This window comes from Electrophorus electricus, chromosome 3 (genome assembly GCF_041902795.1).
Source record: "Electrophorus electricus isolate QZ-2024a chromosome 3, ASM4190279v1, whole genome shotgun sequence".
In the NCBI taxonomy this organism is placed as follows: Eukaryota; Metazoa; Chordata; class Actinopteri; order Gymnotiformes; family Gymnotidae; genus Electrophorus; species Electrophorus electricus.
The window spans coordinates 32,349,952-32,375,133 of NC_137499.1; the positions used below are offsets into that span (position 1 = coordinate 32,349,952).

Consider the following 25,182-nt stretch of genomic DNA (forward strand, 5'->3'; position numbering starts at 1 on the left):
ACCACACCACGAATTGGAGATGCAGCTTCCTTTATATCAGGACACTGAGCACTGTTTGCTACTTTTATTTCAGAAGGAAGGTGTTTATTGTAGCCCTTCATCTTTATAGTTGCAGTAATGCTTTTTTTGGGAATGAATGGGCCATTCCTTTAGGTCTTTAAACAAAGGCTAAAACTGTTGGAGTGTGTTGCAGACCTTAAGGGACCAAGCAGAGAAAGCCAATCAGATAAAGACTTGATCTTTGATGGCCTCCACCTGTAGGAGTTAATGGTGTTCGTTTACAGTACTGTGGTCCACAGACTTGGGCTTCTACCTGATTCACACTGGGCTGAGGAAAGGAGATCTCATATCTGGGTGTGCTCTGCTTTTCTTTGACATTTAAACAGCATATTGCTGCTTGTGTCTAACAGGATGTTGGTACGGGCTATTTTTGTATATACACTGGACACCTATTTTAAATTCTGAGGTTAAAGAGGAAAACGAAGAAATAAAATACAGTATCTGTGTCTAAGACAAGCGTCATTGTGAGGATGCATCTTTGTGTGTAAAGTAGGTGCAAACTTTAATGAGACCCATTTGAAGGAAGGACATTCACCCAGATGAACTGACAAGGAATTTTATGGCTGCTGGTTTATCCATGTTGCTCTTCAGTGTGATTGTAACCTTCCCATGAACTTTTTTTTCCTTCCCCTCACATTTCCCCAGTGCATTAGAATATGACTTTGATTAAAATTGTGGCAAATATGTGACTGGGAAGTATGACGTTTTCTCTCTGCATAGGCTGTGTTTAAATGCCCTATCATATGTCAAAGTGAAGATCAGAACTGAATGTGAATGCCTAATGCATAGTAATTATACTAATCTCAAAATCACTGGCAAACGTATTCTTCAGTAATATGAGAAATTACATGGATCACTAATTGTGTTTCTTTTGAAACAGTATGGCCTCCATGTTGTTTAGACTGAAAATCTTACATATTTTGTCTTTTGAATGACTAATTTACACATGAGGAATGATGAGGAATGAACATGTGTAATAGGTACTGGAGAAAAAAATCAATATGGCTGTTTGTCTTGGCTGTCTAATTTTCTGTAAAATAACTCTTCAGCTCAATTACAGGATACTTTGTGTTTTGTAAACATTAACATTTTAATTTCAAGAGCAGGCTGCACCTTCTGACTCCATTTTAGTGCTTCTATTTCAAATTTAATGCCAAATCAGCCTTAGTGAATAGTGACTTTGCACATAATGGGTTAAGATGAGTTGCATACAAATACTACCACTTCAGAAGCACATTTATAGCTAATGTCCTTAGTGTCATGAGGTGATATTTAGGTGAGATATTTTGATACTTACATTTCATTGACCTAATGAGGAATTCTTATTGTCATAATTTTTCATAATACACATTTAAAACAGTTGCAGTAGGTATGTAATTACTGGAATAAAACATGGTAAGTAACTTAACATTTCATATTTCTTTATTTGGCTCCCTCCACTAATCTTAAAGCAATTGACAGGAAGCAGACTGCATACTTTTTTTTCCCTTCTGCCTTACCAAAAATATATCAATCAAGGCCATATAAAGAGTATACCATTAGGGTTTTTCATTTGGCTTTAATAGACTGTAAGCTCTAATTTGCCTGGGAGTAATGAATAGGCTGATGGGGCCAGGAGGGCCACTGGAGATGCTCACAAGAGCTCAAGTGCATGATGGATGTCTCATGAAGAGTGTTAGTTTGTCTCGTCCGTACTGTCATATCAGCTGCGATGGATGGAAGCAGAGGCATGCAGTGGTGCATGGAGGAGGAGTGGAGCACAGAAGAGTTTAACATGTAGTGATTACTTTATTAATCAGGGTGATTAATATTCCCAGAGGCGAGAAAGGGTTTGCTGTACAGAATCTGGTAGAGGATGCAGAAACATCTTGGAAGTGTGTCATGAAATTGTTGTAACTACTATTTTCTAGGAAGAAAAAACTAATTGGTGGAAGGGGGTGTTGACATATAGATTAACTCTTCTTCCTTTCCTTCTTACTTTGCAGTTGGTGTCAATATGTTCTACATATGCATCATTGTATACCTGTATGGAGACCTGGCAATCTATGCTGCTGCTGTGCCCATGTCATTGATGGAAGTGGCCTGGTGAGTTCAGCCAAGTCCTTTTTGCCTTTTTTGTTTTCTTTCCTTTTTTATTCTAAATATGCATCACTATCCTGCTTTAGCATTTTGCGGTGCTCTGGTCTTTGCCAGCTTTTGTGGAAGTACTGTGTGTTTATTAGTCCTGTCGTCCAGCACACATCAGCTGACTGTTGGCAGCAGAGCAGCTTATTTCCTTAACCACTTCACATGGCGCCTCTTCTTCATTTCCTTCATCTGTGTGTCTGAATTGGCCTTTAGCCTCTGTGACCTCCTTCCTGTGGCGCTTTGCATTTGGCCCATGTTGTTTGGCTCCCAGACATCCATTTTATTGCACTGAACCCCCTAGCCAAGTGGCATGCCATTAGAAATCCCATCCCAGTATTGTGCAGTCTCATACTCCGCCTTGGGTGGCACTTCTCAGGTCTCTGCCTTATTACGATGTGATCATCACTGGCGCAGGTACGTAAATCCCCCACCTTGTCAGAGAGAAGTATCCAGGAAGGCCAAATGAAGGTGTGGACTGCAGAGTACAGGAATCTGAATTATTCACACCACCAAGGTGTCCCATATTATTGGTAGGTCATTCTGAGTGGGGGGGAATAAAAAGAATAAAATACATGGGCCTATTTCTCCCTACGTTTTTACATGACCTCTAGCTTTGAGGACAGTCTGGAGTAAAATAGGGGCATTTGTTTACTAAGATTAGAGATGGAACATTGGCTATCAAGTTACCCTCTGACAACAGGTTCTTCACTCTTCTTGGCACTCTGACCCTGTGGGAAATGGCAGGGATTGAAAATTTCTCTCCATTATTTCTTTGAGACATGTGGCTGCCAGAGCTGTAGAAGACTTAAGGGCTTCACTAATTATTTATTTTCCATCAGAGTCATTTGAGTCGGGCATGATTATATATATATATATATATATATATATATATAGTAAGTGAAAGAATAATTTTCCCACAGATTGTTCAGTCTACGTCCCTTGTTTGTGTTCATTTCATCCTAGGAGCAGATTATATGTCGTTTACTCTTACACTTGTGCCACGGATAGTTGTCTGTGAACTTTTTGACCTTTTGTTAGCTCATTAATTTGAGAACAGTAATGTTTTGTGATTGTTTTTATTTCTGTCCTCCTACAGCGGGAATCACTCCTGCAACACTGGAAGTTTGAAGTGCAATGACACAGAGTCATGCTGGGGGCCTGTGAAACGGAAAGATGCTTACAGAGTCTTTCTGGTGAGTGCAGCAGTGACTTGCAGAAACATCTCTTACTCTCCTCTCATCCCTCTCACTCTTGGTTTGTCTTTCTTTCTTTTTCTTTCTTTCTTTCTTTTTGTCTTTTTCTTTTTCTGTCTTTCTTTCTTTTTCTGTCTTTCTTTCTTTCTTTCCTTCTTTCTTTCTTTCTTTTTCTTTCTTTCTCTCTCTCTCTTTCTCTTTGTCTCAGTCTCTCTGTCTCTTGCTGACACACAAAGAACAAGCGCATAATGTTAAAGCTATGAGAGCAGGTGCAAGTAAGAGATGGACAAGAGAGCAAGACTACTAAATAACCGTTGCCTCCTGTCTCTTCCTTGTCATAGATGTAGTGTCTGTGTGTCTTGCATGCACATGCCAGCCTGTTTGCCCTTGAAGTGTGCACAGAGGTGGAGCAAGAGAAACTGATTTTCTGCTCTGCTTTATGTCTCCTGGTCACCCATGATGGATGTGTGGATCTTTTCCATTCTGGTGCCACACCATCCCTAGAACTGAAGAAGTGGGCAACCCCCCCCTCCCCCAAATTTATGGTTTCAGATTATTTCCCCCCTCCTCATTCAGATAGGCCACTTAGCACATGTTAACAAATTTAATGTTGGGCTGCATGATGTGTTCCATGTTCAACACATCTGTGTTCAGCAAAAAACAACAACTCATGCCATGAGTTGATATGCATTGTTTATTGGCCACAGTTGTTTCCCCAGTAAGTTTCCCCTAAGGTACCTTGAAAAATGGCTCAAACTTATTTTTCAATTTAATTTTTCATTATTTCATCACTTTTATAAAAAAGAATTTCCTTCTCTTGGACAAATCCTTAAATAAATCATTGTCTTTTGATGAAATATTAATTGAGTCTACTTATGAACCAGAAGCTGTTCACCCTGCCTATGCTTCCTTTCTCAGACCACTCTTGATTTGGGCAGCATCTAATGCTCTGGCCTTTTAACAGAGGCTTGGCTATGACTGACACAGGTTATGAATGACAGCGCTATTAAAACTTTAGCTCTTAACAGTGCTGTTAAAACCTTAGCTCTTAACTGAGTCGCTGGAGCTGCTGCTGGCTTCTTGGCCTTCTTAACCCTCTTTACCTTCCTCTTGGGATTCAGCATTTTAGCTTTGATCTCTGGTTGATCTCTGTTCCATTATGGTGGAGTTATGCTCCTCTCCAGAGCAGTTTTTACCTTCATCCTCTTATCAGTTGTCTTGTCAGTAGCTGATGAGGCTTTTGCAAAGTGGAATGTTTTTGTCTTTGCATTATGATGTCCTGCTATCCTCTCAGTCAACTGTTAAACATCATCATGGCAGCTTCAGCCTTGTAATTCTGAGTCATGAGGTTCATTTTATCACAGACAAATGATGGCCTTTTACTTTACTTTTACATCTTCAGATTACTTAAACAGGTGGATGATGTGGCCTTTTAAAAATACTTTTTATCTTCTCCAGGGTCATATGTGAGCCTCTTGGCTTTACCACTGAACTGCCAGGTTTGTCGAAAGAGAGCTGGCCTCACGACATGGCTGCCATCCTTTGGTTTAACCGATACAAGCTTGTCACCCATGCGAGGGTGTGTTGCACAGTGTCTTCCTCAGTGATTCAGTGTTCATTCAAATGCACGTGCAGTCTCACTAGGACAATCATTAGGTTGCCTCACACCGAAACAAGGAGGTTCTTAATTATTTAGCTTTGTTGTACCGAAATGGGTCTGTTTGAGCTGGGCATTGTTTTTTCCATAAGAGAGAAATTAATTATAAAACAACACAATTGCAATTTGTAATTACCTCTTTTTTTGGATATGCTAATAGTTTGATGTAGGAGAGAGCCACAGAAAGTGAAAACCAATTACTGTAGAAATTCTGTGTTTGGGTTTGCATTAATGCGCTAGGTTTTAGCAAAACTCATCAGACATCTGTAAATGAGGATATTGAGTTGCAAATTATGTTCATGGTTTTTGTTTTAATAATAATAGTATTGCCTTTTCTTAGAAAAGGAAGAATTGTAAGGCTTGCTTTTTCTATTGTTTTTTAAATAATTTTTTTGGCTTTTGAAATCATTTTCACTTAATAGTTGAGATCAAATGAAATGAAAGGAAAGGGGTGTGGGGGAATGGCACTAGGATGTTAAACAAAGAATGGTTTGTGTGGCTGGAGTTTAATTAACATCACTGTAGATATGCAACAAAGTGTATTCCAGTTCCTGAAATGGAATTGGACTTACTTAAAATAGTAATGGGCTACAATAGGCTACAGTCATTTTAGAAGTCTTTTCACCTCTCTTTTGGATTATAGCTGATGCATCTGCATACAGTCTCCTCCACCCCACTGTTCTTACTGTCTCTAATATATAACATGGGCAAAGCTATAGCCCATGTAGCCTAAACACTCTTATGGGCTTTGTTTGCTCCTTCTATGGAGGATTCTGCTGGACGGAGGGGGCGGGGTTTTGTGCCCCATGGAAAACAGGGCTGCTGTCTCTGTCATATTAGTGTCCTGACAAGGCTTTAGTGAAGAAAGAGGTGAGGGGGGAAAAGGAATGGTTAAGTTGTCACATTGTGTGTCTGTAAACCCAGTGTATCTCTATCAGAGAGAGAAGGAGAGCGCATACTGTTGTCAGAGCCTTAGATGGAGAGAAACAGGTTGTGTTTCTCTGAAGCTCTGTAGGAAGTGTTGTCCAGTGGACTAATCTGTGTTTTTATGTTTGTTTAAGCTGCCATTGCGTTCAGCATTGCCTGATGCCCCATCTCAGCCTCTTCCATGTCTTAATGATTAATGGATAGATGTGTTCTTGGATTGATAGTTATTGTACTCTCACTGAAATTGAGAAAAAATTGATCTGGGCCAGTTGCCCTCCATCATTCGTGGTACATTTTATAGTTGGGTTGAATGTATATGATGGAAATGAACTAAGACTAAACAGCAAAAATCCTAAAAACAACATTGATATAATGCTAGCATAACGGTGTATTTTAAACATAGTGCTATATTGTGCATGGCCTGTTTTCCCCCTCCTTTTATCCTGTCAGTGCATTACAGGTTGCTCCTTCCCCTATGACACTGAGGTTGTTCCTGCTACACTGGCTATCCTTTTAGTGGTGCAACAGATGATGGGCTATATTTATGTCCCAGCGCAACAGCTGTCCCTGAGCAACTATTTTCAAAGTTTGGCCCAAAACACAGACAGAGCTAAGCTTCTGGTAATGTGAGAACAGAATGGATGGGTGAGAGTGGATGATAAAAAAAAAAAAAAAGCAACAAAAAGCTCTCTTAGGTGGGAGCCATTTATTGCCTACATGAAAAGGTTTAAAATCTCTGCCAGTAGATCCCTTTTTATCTGAGGCAGGTGTTGCAAGGTGTGGCCTGTCGCAGTTTGAGTGTTAGCTGCTGGTACAACATGGCACCTCACAGGAGCGTGAGAGCAAGACAGGAGAATGCTCTATATGTCTGTGCAGTGCAGTTTCTTCAGTAGGTCTCTGTGGAATTTTAAATTCTCTCTCCCACTGACACCTTTATCTCAGAGAGAATGACCACACAGCCTTTATTGTGGCACAAAGAAAATGGCTAATCCCTAGCACAGAAGGTGGCCTTTCTCTTCAGGTCAAGCTGCTGCTTTGATCAATTGTACAGTATCATGCTGAGGAGCCGTGTCACTATTATTCATTTCGCTCACCGAAAGCTTTTACAAAGATTGCTGGACTGAGATTTCATCTGCTGTTGATTGATCCTGGTATCTGATTCAAAGACTTTGTTCTTCTCATCAAAGTACTGGTCTGATCTCCTGGTTCCATGTGCCATTTGAAATACTAAAGCCTTGATCACATCGATCACACTCCACTGTGAACTTTTGCATATGTGAAAAGAGGAATTGAAAAGAGGAGAGTGGAAGAGTGAAAAGATGAAAAGCTGAGCAGCAATCAATTTAGTGTTAAATTGCGAGGGCTCTCTAAACCTGCCAACACAGAGGGCAAGAGTGGCTCTCTTTGCATTTCTGTCTTCTTCTGTCTGATTTCCTATGAAACTCAACATACCATAAGACCATTTAATGGCAGATATGTTTATATCTAATAAGGTTTACTACTAAAACCTGTACTTGCAGTTTTGCTTCTGTGTGGACTGGTAATGTTTACACTTTTTTTTCCTTCAGTTTATTGATTTCCCACTTTAGAACCCGCAGTTGGTTATTTTATTACATTATCAATATTTTGAAAACTATCATTTCTAATAGGTGTAAAAAAAAAAAAAGTCACTGGATGAAATGCAATACATATAAAAGCAGTATTTTGATTGTCAAAGCTGTTTGGCCAGGCAATATGGGTTTCAGTCATTGATGAAATACTTTGTAGTTTCCCTGTACTTTTAAATCTTGCACCTTCTGCATTTTTTAAATTAGTTCTGTGGTTTGATTTGTTTCATCTAGGTGTGCTGAATAAACTAGGGGAATGTGTCCAGTGAATTGAAAGCTTCTCTCACTAGGTACCTCATTAAAAAAGATGCCACCCTTTCGGCAACCATCTGTTTACACACATACATGCACTTACAGTTGAGTTCGGTCTTTCCTTTGATATGAAATCAGCATAGATGGAGAGGTAAATGTAAATTTTCAGTATGGTCAGAGCAATGCATTTGAATCTCGCTCTGCTTGGTTAACTAAAGTGTCCCAATGTGACCTACATTAGCATCACTGCTGTGGGAGAAATTGCAGACTGAAGACTAGTAGGTATTTGTTATGTATAAATTTTGGCTAAATATAGGGTAATCTGAATCATTACAGTACCTTACATCCATTATGTTCTCTCTTTTTCATTACATTTTGATTAACCTTTTTTGGTGTGGTTTTGAGTCTTATGAATGATAGAAGTGACCTGAGTTATCGTTGGCCCCGGATGTTTTTTCAATCTATTATTAAAACTGTGCTTGAACATTACTGACACTTTAAAAGTTACGCTGCAGTATCTGCCAGGTCCAGCCCCTCTCCTTAGAGCCCCTCCTCACTAAGCACAAAGGCAGGTGATAGATGACAAGGACATACATTTCATCTGAAAACAGGATGATAAGGGGTAGTGGTGAACATTTTACACATTTCATGTTCTTGCAGGACAAGCAAAGCAACTAATTTATAGATGGGTAACTTGGCTAAAAAATTTTTTAGTGTTAGTGAACTTGAACTGATATCGTTATAATGCGGTCAGCTTACAGCCTTAGATAACTAGCTAAATGTATTGATAATGTTAGCCCTCTTAATTGTAAAACAAACCTGGTACTTGGTGATTTTATAAAAGTATATGGCTTGGTTGAATGATTAATGACTTATTCTCTGCTCCCCTTGGGTAACATTACTAAGAAATGTTTTTAAACAGATATTCAAAGACTTTTCATTTTAAACCAGTGTTGTGCTTAATTGAAGTATATATAATTGTAACCCTTAACTGACATTGTGCTCAACTCTGACCATTCTAGTGGAAAAACATTTCATAATTTGGCTCAAACATTGGAGACTTCATCCCCGAATTAAAAAAGTGCCCTAGTGCTACCCCTGTAAGTGGTTTATGACTATTCACTGCAGCTTCCATCTCTGACTAGAGCATGGATCTAACTGTAGCTTCTGTGCAGAGTGGAGGGGATGTTGGACTGGAGCACATATCTAACCGTAGCTTCTGTAAAGAGCAGAGGGGGTGTTGGGATTGAGCACGGATCTAACTGTAGCTTCTGTAGAGAGCAGAGGGGGTGTTGGGATTGAGCACGGATCTAACTGTAGCTTCTGTAGAGAGCAGAGGGCCGGAGTGGTGCAGGGCTGTGCAGCTCGGCAGGAAGGTGACAGTGCAGATGGTTTAGTTGAGATTATCTCAGCGGGAGGAAGTGTTTGTGCAGCGGCCCACAGGAGGAGAGCCCTCCCCAGGCCACAGCAAGGCAGTCAGCCCGCTGGAAACGCTGGCTGACCCATAGAAACATGAGGACACAGTGGGAGGGGGCAGAAATAGTACTAAGGGAGGTGTGAAGAGCATAAAAGTCACAGATAAAAGCATTCTGAAACTTGGTGCTAAAGCTTGGTGGAAGAATGTGATCAAGAAAGTGTATAAGTTACAGCCAGCCTTCCAGCTCCAAATGGTCTCAGTGGGATGTCCATGTCCAAGCCTTTCACCTAATCAGTAATTCTGTGGCAGTTAGTGCTACTGACGTTATGATACTAACAGAGGATGCTTAAATCAGGGCTTTGGAGTATGGCAGCATTACTCATGTTTGAGAATAAAATCAGTTAAGATTAATGCGGTAGAATGGCACAATGATGTGAATAAATTGTCTTGTTCAATGATGAAAAAATATCACATAAGTAATAACTACTACTACTAATTTCCCTAAGCCACTGCCCCCAAATTGATTACATTAGCCAGCAGTTTTTATTTTTATAAAGATCCCTGAATGGAGATCTGTTATCAGTTTTGTTTTGGTTTTTTATTTCCACAATTCATTGCTTTCACGGAAGCTTGTGTTTTCAGTCTGATGTGTGTGCTGCATGGCTGGTACATACTAATGACGTCAAAGTGCACATGTGCGTGTGTATAGAGGGAAGCTACCTGCAGGGTACATTATTGTTCTCTGTTCAGAAAAGGTGATTATCGGGTTCAAGGACACTTCAGAATGATGCAATGGTTTTGTTCATCAGGCGGCTGGACAGAGCCAGACGTGGTTCTCATGAAAAGATCTACAGCCTCACATTCAAAACATCTTTGAATGCTGCAGTGATCCATACCAAAGTTTGTGTGACCTTAACACTTAAACTGACGTGTGTGTGTGTTCGTGTTTGGCATGAGTTTTAGGTCATCCATCTTGTTATTGGAGTTTGAGCATAACAAATGAATTGAAGGCAGGGGGTCTGTCTATGTAAGCCTTTGAGACAGAAACTGTGTAAATGGCCAAACTTCCTTACAGGACACAAAAAAGGGAGTCAAGATCTAATAAAAAGGTAGTAGTTTTCCATTACACATATACCTAAAAGGCCACTTAACTGATTTATTTTAGATTTTAAAAGGACTGCCATTGTCAGAGTAGTGGGTCCATGATAAGCCTGTCAGTTTTGTCCATCCTGAAATGATTCTGAAATTATGCTGGACTACATATTAAATATAATGGAACTTATTGTTTCTCGGTTATTATTTCAGGGTATGCCCTTTTGTGACTAATCTTCACAATTAAACAAGTATTGATTTACCCTGCTGTTTGATGGTATGTGGTATGATCCTCTAGAGCGTTTATTATTGGTGCAGTCGTCCTCTTTTGGTATTGAAAGGGTATACTGCAGTATATAGGAATATATTGTTCAATGTCATATAGAGATGGCCTTCAAAACAATTTAGTGTTATGTAAGCATTACAAAAACAATCAGATCATTTCCTCCATTCGACCAGGATGCAAATAAACGTAAGGTACATCAGGATGCAGGGAGTGCTGAAAGGAACTGCAGCAGTGGTGATATGTTCACCAGTGACTATTATTACCCATGTGCATTAAAGTAAATAAGATTATAAGCAAAGCAATCAATTTTTTTCTTCCTATAATATGATCATAATGAAAGAACAATGCTGCCAAACTTCTTTCCCATCTTCCTCCACCTCTTTTAAGTTGCATTACAGTTACACTTAAGGTTAGAAAGTATAACATGGTACTAGTATTCCAGTTAAATGTTTTTCCCCACTTCAGCATTCAGACCTCGGCAAAACTAAGAAACAAATATTACAAGAGAGCCATGTGTCTCGGTGAACATGAAGCTAAACCACAAAGTAATTACAGTGATGCCTTCTTATGGGCCTTGAAAACTACAATGATACAGCTTTGATTCACAATGCAATTTCTGGGTTAACCATGCATTAATGATCCTTAGTGGAAGAACAATTCTTCTTAAAAATGTACTCTACACCTATACATAATGGAAAGCTGCTGACCCATGAATGACCCCTGACCAGCTCTTCTAGGGTGATTTTATTAGTTCTGCTACAAGTCTAAATAGTATGTATACATGTGCCCAAGCTTGTGGTGACTCAGGTCCCCAGGGGTACATGAGTCACCTGCTCCACCTGACCTGCTGTGCTTTGTTACTAATGGTGGCTGATGGTTTCCTAATGTGACTATGCCACAGGTCTGCACCACCACCCTGCCCTTAGAGGGGGAAAAAACAAAACACAGTTTGTGTCTATGTGGATGGAGTAGTGGTATTTACGAGTAGTGTTTTAATGAATTCACAGAATGATCCAACTAACATAAGTCAATTTGGTCACAGTAATACAATCTTTAATCATGTCACCTTAGGGGTTCTTCAATACCTTTTTAATTTGTTAGAGTATAGCAGTCACAATGTACAGTAATTCTGTCTCCTCCATGCGTGCTGGCATGAACAGAGAGATCTGGAAAGCTTGAACGAAGACAAGCACCGAAGTTAAGTTTAGTATTCTTCACTTGTATGTCTTGAGCAACATGAGCTTCCAATGTTTCTCTTTTTCTTTGTGAAACTGAAATAAATATAAAATGTATCCTTTACTAATACATCTCATACTAGCATATGCAAAACAAAAATACATTAATGGTTTAAGCAGTACAAACTGACAAATGTCCACTGCATATACAGACATTGGACTGACACTGAAAATGTAATAAAGGATGGTTTAACAGTGTAGTGGGAAAGGTAAGCAGTTTGCAGAGCATAATGATGATAAACTACAGTGTAATCACAAAATAACTATACAAAATGTTAGTGAATAACATTAAATAGACAACTTGCACCAAAGCTTCTCCAAGGATCAACACAAAAGGATTGCAATGGATAAAGCATGCACTGATGCACGAGTTGCTTCCTGTATGCTGTATGCATTATGGCTATACTGAACCATGACCTCTAATCATATGCTTGGAAATCACCCAATAGAAAAATAAGAAGAATAAACAAAGCCTTCCTTCAGCCTTTAACAAATGCCAGGAGGGCGCCAACAATTATGAACTACATGTAACATAACTCTCTGTCCAGTATTATGCAAAATACCATTATAAGCATTGTAGACCTTTTAAGATTCTTTAGATAACTCAATGAAGGGTTCAGGTAGACATAAGCACCACTACCTCTGCAATGGGTCGAAGCAATGTTTTCACAGTCTCAACTTTGGTAACGTTCAGCTTGATTTTCCTGACCTTACCATCAGCACTGGGGAAGTTTTTGGTGACAGCCGCCATGGGCCATTGGTTCCATTTCACTTGGCTATTGCTGGGTAACACCACATCCCCTTCTTTGATGTTGGGCTGACTGTTTTGCCATTTGCTTCTGCTTTGAAGTGTCGAGAGGTACTCATACCTCCATCTTTCCTAAAAGGTATCAGCGAGGTGCTGAACCCTTTTCCACTGCTGATGATACAAATCTGCCTTAAGATAAGAGCCTGGGGAAGGTTCAGGTGTACAGACCTTCTGGGTCAGAATCATTTCCAGAGTCAAGGGTGAAGAAATGTCTGGGTGAGTAGAAATGGGTATCCAGGGCCTTGAGCTGATTATAGCAGTCACCTCTGCCATAATGCTTGATAAAACCTCATGAGTGAACCCAGAAGGCTTGGTTAGTGTCGGCATGGAATCCAAAATCTGCCTTGAAACCATAATCATCCTTTCACATACTCCACCCATATGGGAAGAATGAGGAGAGATAAAAACCCATTTGCAGCCTTCTTCACTGACGTACCTGGACACACTAGAATAATTAGTTTCATCCATTAATATACTCAGCTCTTTGCAAGCTCCTCTGAAGTGCCACAGTCTAAACAAATCTATCGTACAGGTCCATGAAGAGTAAGGAAGCACTGCAAGGCATTGATAAAGCTGGAAATGTCCATCGACTCAATCAGCTCTATGTGCACTGCATGGATGCTGAGGCATGTGCCCATCTGTTACTATTGGCAGCTACTCCATGGGTGTGACGGGTAACTACATTCCGTGGGACCATCCAGACCAACATTTGCAAAAGGGGGCGCTGTACTTAGGTGATCTGGAGGGATATCCACCATTCTCTGCTTTGCTGTCTTGCCACGGAGTTTACTGCATATGACACACGTGTAATTTACTGGCGATTCACCTCTTTGCTCCAGCTATTCAGATTGTATCATTGTGGATAGCTGCTTCAGTGAAGACTCTGCCTTGGTGCTTCACTCTAGGAACTCAAGCCTAGGAACTGTATGAATAGTAACAGGGGCTAACTTAGCCTTGCCCATTATAAATCCAACATGACATGCTCCATTAGTGTCGGTCACTTTCAGATATGCAACAGCAGCAATGGCATTTATGCATGCATCTGAGAAAACAACATGAATTTCCCTTTGGCAAGCATTACGAATGGAGGTTGTAGTGTAGGCACAGTGGATTTCCAGTTATGCGAGGTGTTGCAGTGACTTTTTCCATGCATTCCACTTAGCTTCCTTTTTAGCTGGAAAGGGCGTGTCCCAGTGTCCTGTTCTGCTGGTAAGCTCTCTAAGAAGTTGTCTTCTTGGATTGTAATGGAGGCAACAAGACCCAATGGATTGAGTAAACTGTTCCCAGTAGCAAGAACTCTACGTGTAAACGGTTTCTCACTCAAGACAGAAGAGCTCAATCCAAGACTACATTGCATGGGAAGGGAGTCTGCATCCAAGTCAAGGTCCTTCAAGTGTTTTGCATAGTCGATAGATGGAAATGCTTGCATGACAGCTGTACTGTTTGATGAAGTTGTGTGGCGTCTCAGACTGGAACTGGCAAGTGTACTTTGACTACTTTCAAGTAGATATATAGCATCCGCAGATGACGCCAGAGACTTGAGTCCATCAACAACATAGACACTTTGTATGAAGTGCACTGCATCTGTGCCAAACTCTAGCTCACCTTGACATGCCATACCTTAAAGTCCATATTTTGCAACAACAGGAGAAGGGCTATTGCCAAATACATGGACCTTCATCCTGTATTCAACATCATTGGTAATGAAATTATCTCAGAACCAAAGGAATCTCTGGAAATTCATGTGGTCCTCCCTCACAAAGAAGCTGTGGAAGATCTGTTCTATATCTACAGTGAAGGCTACCTGCTCGTGTCTGAAACACATTAAGACTCCTAGTAAGCTGTTGTTTAAATCTGGTCCTGTCAACAACACATTTAAGGAGATGGCACTGGAGTCAAATACAACTCTAATCTGGACTGGTGTGCATGGGTGACATACCCCAAATGTGTGTAGATACCATCATTCTTCCCCATCCATTAATGGAGGTTCTAGCTCAGCATGATCCTGATCAAAAATTTTTTGCATGAATGCCACAAAGTGGTTCCTCATCTCAGGCTTCCTTTCGAGTGTACAGCAGAGAGAGATCAAGCAACTTAGAGCTTGCTCTCTGTTGCTTGATAAAATGTGGTCTCGGTTTGCGAAAGGGAAGAGGAGCTACCCAGCTGTTAGAATCGTCTATGAACATCTCTATCCATTAACTGAATGAACTGTCTGTCCTAAATAGAGGCTGCGATCTTATGGTCATCATTTGTTTTTCAAAAATTTTGCTTCCAAGGGAACGTAACTGTCTTTTGTAATGAAATTCTCTTTTAAACAGAGAATTTGGGCAAGGGTGGAAATTGGAGCCATTCATCAAAATGCTTGTGTTGTATACATTAATAACTGCTGGCTTATGGGTGGCACCCAGACAGACATTGCCCATTACAACCCAGCCAAGATCAAGCTTCTGAGCATAAGCTTGTTGTGTGGACCATTTGTACTGGTCTCTTTCAATAGGAACTTGAAGAATGTTATGCCCTAAAAGAAGGAGAATCTGCGCATCAAAATCAAGTGGGGGAATGAGATGTGCAATGGGTTGGAGGTGAGGATGGTGCTTTGCGACCTCAGGAGTTGGTATCTCAAATCTGTCATCTGAAATTATGATCACATTCTGTGAGGGTAGGAAGAAGCATGCTTAAACTTCCATCTAAAGGCTGAGCAGTAAATTTTATAGCCCTTCTTCCAGCGGTCTCTGTGATCCCAGCACGTGCGTATAGGATGAGATGGTACCCTTGAGATCAAACAGGTCAAAGAACTCTGGCGTAGCAATTGATTGCTCTGATCATCGAGTACAATATAGACCTTTATAGCCTTATCAGATTGTCTTTTGGGTAACACTTTCGTGAGGCAGATATTGGAACAAGATCTAGAGCCATTGATAGCTCCGCAAATTTCCATGCAGTTGGTGTTTACAGAAGGTGACTCCTATTCCTCTCCGCCATGCTCGCGGTCAGGCCTTACATACATCCATGGAGCTGGACCAGGATGAAGAGCAGCAATGTGTGCAGTGCTGTCACACTCCTTACACAGTAAGGCAATCTTGCAATCTTTAGCCATGTGGCTACTTGACGAGCAGCACCAAAAGAATATATGGTTCTCTTTGAGAAACGTTCCTCAAGGGACTTGCTTCTAAAGCCTCTGCAGCATTTGAATGGATGTGGATTTTTGTGGATTGGACAGTACCTGTCAGAGTCTGCTTTGCTGCTGCCAGACTGTGACATTGTGGAAACGTGATGGAAAGAGCTCGGTTTTGTGAGAAGAGATGAGAACCTTGGAATGGCCAAATCTTCTCTGTGAATGTTCTGCTTTAGCTATTTCCACACTGGATGAGTTAAGTTATTTTCCTCTGATGAAGCCCCCTTTAGACTGTTTGGGACATCTGGACAAATGATTGTCCAGAGAACAGTGAGACATCCTGAGACCATTCATGTGTGGGGTTGCTTCTCATCCAAGGGTGTGGGTTTACTCAAAACTTTACCGAAGAATACTGCCATGGTATCAAAACGTCCTCCAAGAGCAACTTCTTCCAATGATCCAGGAGCAATTTGGTGATGAACAATGCTTTTTCCAGCATGACGACAGAGCACCATGTCGCAAGGTAAAAGTTATAACCAAGTGGCTTGGTGAACAAAACATTGAAATGTTGGGTCCATAGCCAGGAAACTCCCCATATCACAATCCCATTTGAGAACCTGTGGTCAATCCTTAAAAAGAGGTTGGACAAACAAACACAGAAACTATTATCAACTCCAAGCACTGATTAGGTAAGAATGGGTTGCCATCAGTCAAGCTTTTGCTCAGAAGCTGATATCCAGCATGCCAAGGCGAATTGCATAAGTCTTAAAAAAGAAGGGTCAACACTGTAAATATTAAGCCTTTGCTTAAACTGAATGTATTTGTCAGTAAAAAGTTACAATCTTAAATGCTTAATGGTACTTCACCATACCATAAATATCTGACAATAGGATCTAAAAAACTGAGGCAGTAAACTGTGAAAACAAAATTTGTCAGTCTCAAATTTTGGCCATGACTGTACATGCAACATGACAAAAATAATCACAATATAATTGCTATGTATTGATTCTCCCCCCCCCCCCCCCCCCTTGTGCAGGCCTGCATTTTAGAGAATTCAAAATGGTCAGTTATGTATACATTTTATATAAGTTCAAAAAGGTCTTTCCTGTATCTCTCAGCAGGCAGTTCCATATCATATTTTGCTGTATTTCTGTAAATTAGGTTTATACACGTATGTAATTCAGTCAGTTCTGCACAAAGAAGCTGGACATTGTCCTTGACAACAGTGGAGGCTGTTTAACAGCATGTAAAATTCCATTTCTGTCATTTTTGTAAGACATGTAATGTCTATTGAGAAAATATAATGGTTATATTTTAAAATTGCATGTACGATTAATGACCCATTTGTTTGATGGGCACAGCACTTTTAGGTAAATGAGGTCTTACAGACAAGGTAATGGAATAGATGAATTACTGCAAGCAGGTGCCCATGGGCCTTTCTCATCTTTCGTCATACAGTTGTATCTTAAACTGAGCTGAGTTACGACTGTCTCCAGGGTCGTATTGCTAATTAACAGTAAAGGCTTGTGTAAAATGTGTCTCAGAGACAGATGAAAGTCACCAAATTGGCTTCCACTAGTGCCACATTTTTTTCATTGCTTAGGTAGGGCGCCCCAAACTAGCAACATTGTCATTGAAAAGGGGAAAATGATTCAAACATGGAAGAAGATACACCTATGGAAACAGGTATACAGTATGTCCTCTGAAGAACAGGAGTGCCACATTGTGGTGTTCGAAGAAGGATGCTTAAAGAGGAAACTGAATTTGCACAGCACTGAGTATGACCTTGGTGTGAAACCATATGAAGAGAAAATGGTATGGAAGTGTTTTTCAGACATTAGAACCTCAAGTTGCCTTTTAACTTTGACTTTGTGAAAGATTGAAAAGTACTTGTTTTGAAAGTTTCTACTGGGAGCTCGAACATTTTTTTGTACCTATAAAGCTTGAATATTCATATATGCTAATGATAACTTTGTGTAAGCTAACACTTTATGCTAATTAATTTATTGTGGCTTAAAAATCTGATTAATTAAAACAAGCACATTAACCAGATATTGAAATGGTCAGTAGTCTTACTTATAGAATTATATCTTGAGTTCTCTTGTGTCATTGAGAAAAGGGGTTCATTCAGCACTCCCCTTTAAGCAGGAGAGTAAGAGTTTGAAGCTCACTTGAAGCTGATATAGAATTGCAGCTAAGGTAACTAAAGTGCATTTAGATTAGTCACCCATCTGCTTTTGATTACTGCTATTAGAACCTCTACACATAAACCCAAATATGGTCAAAGTTTGTTTATTGCATTAACGAATTTTGCATTAACAAATTTTGGAGTATGCTAAATAAAAATAAATAATTTTGTGTTAATAAGCTCCCAGTATAATGGAAGGCAGTGTACATGTGTACTGCTGCCACTGTGTTTACCAGTATCTCTGAGATTGACCATTGTAGCTGCTTTACTTTGTCATCCTTGCACTGCATTATCATAACATGCTCTGTCCTTGGTGATATTGTATGCAAAGATCAATGAATGAGCCATCTTGGGGAGGGTTGTGTGGGTCAATGTGTCTGTTATTTCATGTCTTGCTATGAACCAACACCCCAGGGTCCAGTGTCAGTACATCCTGGACCACCTCAGCATACGCATCAACCTCCTGTCAGATTCGCTTGCACACTCACATAACCTGTGACCTGTCCAAAGTCTTGTCTGCCTCATTGACTTTCTGAAGCTTCCTTCAGCCATTTCCACCCAAAAGCCAGCCCCACCCAAAGCTGCTGATGCTGTCAGTAGGCTGAATTGACTCAACAGTATCTGACTGCCCTCTTTCTTGAGGGTTTTTTTTTTTTAAGAACATCCATTTGCTGCAGGGAATAATGCCCTTTATTAATGTTTGTTGAGTCAAACAGGGCTGAGACAGATGACTGTCACACCAGTTAGACTGAGAGACTGCTGCTACCAGAAGATAAGCATTCATTTCTTCCATTTCTTGTAATGTTCACTCATATACATATACATGCTTGCAATCACTGGTGCTAATGAAAGGCTTAAACTATGATGCAAGCAGTTGTTCTTTTTTTAATCAGTTTGCATAGCATTTCTGGTGTAGCACTTGATGCATATTTTGTGAGTATTAATATGGACTCACTTCATTGCACACGCTCAAGTGCTTCACAGCTTCCTGCATTTCAATGAGCTGTCGTATTTCTGTATATTTAAAATTCCATGTTACTGTTTGTATAAAAAAATCTTCAAACCAAAATATCCTCTCACTTAATTGCTTTAATTTCTGGCAAGCAGGGATTGGTTAAATTTTAGATTTGATGAGACATTTTCTTCCTTTTTGTAATGCATCTATTTTTTTGTTCTTTGAATTTTTTAATTATGGCCACTGATAGCAATATGTTCCAGAGGTTAGTGACACTTAAGGCAGTGTCACTTTGATCTTAACACATCAGGAGAACAGCAGACTACACAGTACCACCATTCTGTTTCAACCCTCTTATGCTGTCATTCAGTTTCTTTGCACCTGTCTTTTCCTCACCCCTAATCAAGCCCCAATTCATTTTTCCCTCCCATGTTCTTTTTTACCTTTCATTTCTTCTTATGATCGGAGTGTCTAAGTTTTTGACCTTCAAATAGTTTTTTTCCACAAAAAACTTTTTTTGTTAATTGTAGAGAGGCCTTTTGGTTGGTTCGTAAATATTTCAGAGAGCTTTACAGTGAAGCCCAAAGTATAAACCTGTCTTAGAGGAGAACGTGGCCATATACATTTAAATGAGCCCACACTCATAGTTTGGTCGTTTTTATTTAAAATTAGTTGGAATAAAGGATGGTATCAATGTTGATGGCTCAAAAACTCAGGCTGTATTTTCATTTTTCCTCTTGTTTGATTTTGTCGCTCTCCATCGTCACTGTCTGTGGTTGTCCTGGCTGCTGTGTTTACCTGACTCCTCACCAGTCACTTATCATTTACAACAAAGCCTTAAAACATTACCTTCTAAAGCTATCCTAAACCATGACCTGTGTGTGTCCAGTTGTCAAGCCACACACTTAGGGACAGGGTCTGTAGGGAATTAAGTAATCATTGCACAGGTTGTTTGGTTGCTGGTCATATTTCATCAGTATCTTGTTAAGGTTGATGAATGGCTTGGAAATAGGAAAGTGGGTGAGGACTGTAGTGGCAGTGTTAAACAAATTTTTGGGCAGAGTGCCCAAGTGGAAGATGGATTCTCCCGTCCTAGACTAAAAGAATAAGTACTCTTACCCTCACTGTACTGTGTGAGCACTTTCTATTTAAGTGTGTGTGTAAAATTGAAAATATATGTACATATCTGATTATATGTAAAATTGAGTCTATATTACATGCGTGCAATATATTTAGATGTTTAATTGAGAATTATAGCCCTATGAGCTGACAGGATTGTGGAATGGATGCTGCATGGCATGCATAGACAGAAGTGTGCCTTGATGGAGAGAAATGCATGTCTGCATAACGTCTGTTGGTCTGAGGAGGTAACCTTTTGGTTTTTAATGTCTCTCCTCTACACACTCGCATATTCCTATAGGATTAAACAATTCTATTGAATTTTGATTATTTGATACTGTGTGATTTTGACCTCATCTTCATTAAGGTATCAGTAAAATCAGATTCTTAAACAGAACTAGGTTCATGATTAAGACTTCAAAAAACATGTATGTATCAGCAAGAGACAAACGGCAAGTTCATTTTGTCTTATAATTTGCTGCACTCCTGACACAACAAGCCTTTTTGTCTTCTCCTCCTCAATATGGGGTCATAGGCTTAAAGAGTACAAAAACCTTAATGTAATATTTCTCTCAGTACAGGCCAGCATGAGTATTGTTATATGGGTTTGTTATATGGAGTGGGCCTTATTAGGAATGAGGAATGTGTGTGGAATTTAATGAATGAATGAATGAATTAGTTAGTTTTTAAGGCTTTGCGCATGTACATTTATGCTGGATTTGGCCCGTTTGAAGGAACAGCTTGCAAATCATTGGGACCTTACACTTCGCTGGAAGCCTTAGCTTATTTGGTGTTCAGAATGTAACAGCTCACAAAACTACAGGATCCTGTAGTAGACGCAACCCATACGTTTCCATTCATTATGCTGAGTACCTTCAGTATAACATGAAAACAGTATCTTTTTGTCATTGTTCATTGAGCTCATGATGAGCACAGAAGGTATGATGTTGAACCCATAATAATTAGTCTACATTTTTGCTGTCAATATTTATGACCACCTAAAATCAGGTATACAATTCTTGAAATCTGTCACAAATTGAGGAGGCAAAAAGTATGGCCAGGACAGGCTTGCATCACTTGTGTAATGTGGGAGCAGGCGTCCTTACAGCTGGTGCCCACTGCCTCTGTCCTTGGGACTTAGTGGGGTGTTTTGGGATCTCATTAGGAATGGACCTTCTTGTATAGGATGGTCAAATGTAGATACGCCATACTGGTTATGAAGCTCAGGAATCACTTTTCTGCTCATACTGGGACAGGAAGTGAGAGAAATTGTTGCCTGTGAAGCAGATCCTATGTCATGCAATGTTGGTGAAAGCAACTATGGCTTTGCCAATCTGCTGATCTTCCACTCTTAGACTTTTATGACACTGATCTTATTGATTCTGCTGCTTCTGTTTATATGTCATTTAGTCCACCCATTCATCAGTTTTACTTTCTGACTAAATTGTAATTTGGTTTGGTTTTAAGATGCTTTTGTGTGGAGTATTGATAATTTAGTAATGGTTATTTATTACTTAATTCCTACCAACCTTAATGGTTAATTATTTCTGATTCCCTCATCAGATTATTCTTCAGTTCTTCATCCCCTACTTGTTATGGCATTCTCTTCAAATCTGCAGTTACAATGGCCTCGGCATATGTGTGGCTTAAGATATTCAGACACAAAATGGCTGATGTTTAAGAAGATTATAAAAACTGAAATGACCACATGTATCAAATTTTTCTTTCAAGTAAAATGCCCCTATCCATAATCTTGCCTGCACATCTTTTCCCTAAAAGGAAACATCAAAGAAAGACTATACAGTATATACATTGGAAGTGGCTAGGCCGTGGAATGAAGAGTTCAGTGAAATGACCTGCACTTTGTATTAAATGAATAAATGCAATTGAATCCGAGCTGGCAGTCATAAATGATAGTCAGTGTCACCCAGTTGTTTATTTCCTCCAACAATGGCTTTAAGATTTATTGAGCTCTTTACTGTTCTATATATTTATATTAAAAAAAACTGCAGTCTGTCAGGGTTGCTCCACTCAACCAAATTATTGACCTTCTGCCAGTAAAAGCCTTGGTTGTCATTCAGTTTCATCACAGACAGGAAAACTATCATTTGAGAAATTGAGCATTATTTTACATGTTGCAGCTGTGTTACAATCATTAGTATATCATGAAAAATGAATAGAGGAACTTGTGCAGTCCTGCACAGCCACAGAATCTGTTATTATTAAGAAAGAGTATCGCTCTTAATATCGCTAACTAATTGTAACTTGTATATGTATTTTTTTATAAATATCTTGATGTTTAGAAATGAAACATACAGGTGTAACTATCATACTGCAACCATACTTATATACTAACACTATATGTTAGCCTATATGTTTCTCACTCACTCAATTCCTATCTATCTCTCTCACCCTTCACTGTAGTTCAAATTCTCCCCTTTCCCTTCTGCCCTCTCTGTCTGGCCCTCTTGCTATCCCTCTCTCCCTGTTTTTCTTGCCAGCCTTCCTTCCTGTCCTGCTTCCCTGGCACAGGTGTTATGCCATGTGTGCCAGTGTCACACCATCCCTGCTTTCCTCACTACTAGTGCACCACCACATGGCCTTAGCCTGGCTAGCCCATTCCTCTCTCTTGTGCTCTCACTCTCTCACCCACTTTCTCTCACTCCACCTCCTTCCCATCCTCCCTCGGCATGGCTAAAACTGTCTCTTGTCAAGTTTCCGGAATTTTCTGCCAGGTATGTTTTCGGATCGGAAAATGCGACATATGCAGTAAGCCATGCTGTTAATAAGATGCCAAAGTACTTAATTTACTTTTAGATGAATGTGAGATTGGAATTTGTGCTAGCTCAGGTGCGTCCACTTATACAGAAATAGAGCAGTTTTATTTTGCATATTGCTGTTATATATTAAATTTATAAATTACAATATACTTACATGTAATTTAAGTACATATATGTATATATCTTGCTACAGATACACTGGTTTGAATGATGGCCTGATGTAGTTAATCACAAAATGCCCTCCATGACAGGTGAAGGGACAAAGGAAAGATAGATTGAAGAACAAGGAACTAGAGTTGATTGATGGTATATATTAGAGGCTTAAAAAATTCAAGTCAGGTGAGTGAGGGGCTTAAACTGCGAGACTAAATTTATCTAGATTCAATGAGTTATGTGTTTTAGCTCACTGTAATGGTGTTCCTTTGAAATAGATACTTATTGACTTTATTACTGATGTGTATTACTATTGTTTAGCTTCACTGCTTTTGAAAGTTTATGTGCATTGTTTTGGGTATACAGTTTTTGGCAAAGATATCAACTTCATCAACTTTCAAACTACTAGGTTTTTGATAGTTTTTGTCTTTGAATTGTTCATGACAAACCACATACCTTACCAGTATATATGATCAAAAATATGGAGGTAGTTTCCATTTACCATTGATGTGTTCTTTGTCTAAATTGCAGGCGATCTTCACACTGCTTTTGGGACCTTTTACGTTCTTCAATGCACAGAAGACCAAATACCTTCAGATCCTCACCTCACTTATGAGATGGATTGGTAAATTCACATCACATTTTGACTCTGCAGTTTTCATATGTTTTTTGCAAATTTCCATTGTGGTCATTTTGTGTAACCTGCCAGCTGAAGGTGCATACCCTCAGATAATGTTCTTACTACCACCTACCAAACGCAAGGGGTGACAGCATAGTCTTGGTCTGACCATCACTCTAATTTCCAACGTCATGTCCCTGCCTCCAACTCATCTCATCCCTCAGCCAGACAGGCCTGATTGGATAGGTGCTTGCCGGATGACCAAAATAAACCGCCTGTCTTCACCTGCCGCTCGAGTGCAAACACCACAGATTCATTGCCCCCATGTGGGTATATGTAAATATAAACACACAATACGGGGCTATAAAACGATGCAAAAAATGTGTTGTGCTTTGTCTCCATGTCCTGCCCTCTTCTTCCAGGATTCCCCTCCCTGCTCTACCCCTGCCTGTGATTGATTGAACATGTCACAATGGCAGCCCTCAGTGCCATGCGGGCTAATGATTCAAAATGGCTGCTACAACAGCTCTTAGTTTCTCGACCGCGCTGCTGACATGGACTTTGTGGGTGTCTTGGATGGATTGCCCGTCTTTAGTCCTCTTGGGGGTTATGGGGACTGGGTTGGGGGGGGGGGGAAATAAAGTAGCTGTCATTGCTGTAAGGGCTCAGACAATTTAGACCAGGCCTCCGAGCAAGAAAACAGCATGCCAGCATTAATGAGTAATTAAAAATTAATGTTATGTATGTGTGTGGAGGAATCTAAAGACCAATTAAAGAGATATAATGGTCATCAAATTAGCATGTACACCATTATTGCATGTGTTTAAAAAAAAAAAAAAACAGGTTTACTGTAGAGGGTAGCAGAGGGTACTATAACGTTGAGTACAAACTAGCTCTTGATTCAGTTCCATTGAATCTTAATATCAAGTTCAAGTTCGGTTTATTCGTCACATACATAGTCATACACAGTATAACACGCAGTGAAATGGTGGAGAGTGCTCTGTCCAAACTGAGGAAGAGAAACAGGGCTGCATAGAGAAAAAAAAATATATATATATATATATGCAGATAAATATATATATTCTATGTATGTACAAAAATATATTAACAATGTATGTACAATATATGTATATTATGATTATATACACAATGTACAATGTATATGGTTGGGTATATATGTACACAATCTACAGAATGTACAGATCCATTTTGTATAATACCATATCTACAGTTGTTGTGTAACAGGGTAATTGAGTATAAATCTATATATACAGGTGTACAGATATACAGTTATGTTACATGGTGGTGGTGGTCCCCACAGTTTATCAGTTTCCCTGATTCAGGGCCCGAATGGCCTGTGGGAAGAAGCTCCTCTTCAGCCTCTCTGTCTTGGTCTTCAGGGAGCGGAAGCGCCTCCCTGACCTCAACAGAGAGAAGAGTGTATTGTTGGGATGGGTGGGGTCCTTCACAATTTTCCTGGCCTTGGTCTGGCACCGCTTGTAGTAGATGGTCTGCAGGTCAGGAAGTTCCGAGTGAGTGATGCGCTCTGCTGAACGCACTACCCTTTGGAATGCTTGTCTGTCCTGCTTGGT

The 25,182-nt window shown here is 39.8% G+C and overlaps 1 protein-coding gene across 2 annotated transcripts in view; it reads left to right on the top strand.

Moving 5' to 3' along the window:
- slc38a12 (solute carrier family 38 member 12) overlaps positions 1 to 25,182 on the top strand; it is a 49,716-nt gene that overhangs the window by 9,125 nt on the left and 15,409 nt on the right. For both annotated transcript variants that reach the window (XM_081711152.1, XM_027003353.3), the window contains 3 exons: positions 2,046 to 2,145; positions 3,284 to 3,380; positions 23,503 to 23,596. In XM_081711152.1, the coding sequence (XP_081567278.1) occupies positions 2,046 to 2,145; positions 3,284 to 3,380; positions 23,503 to 23,596 (291 nt within the window). The remainder of the gene's footprint in view (positions 1 to 2,045; positions 2,146 to 3,283; positions 3,381 to 23,502; positions 23,597 to 25,182) is intronic.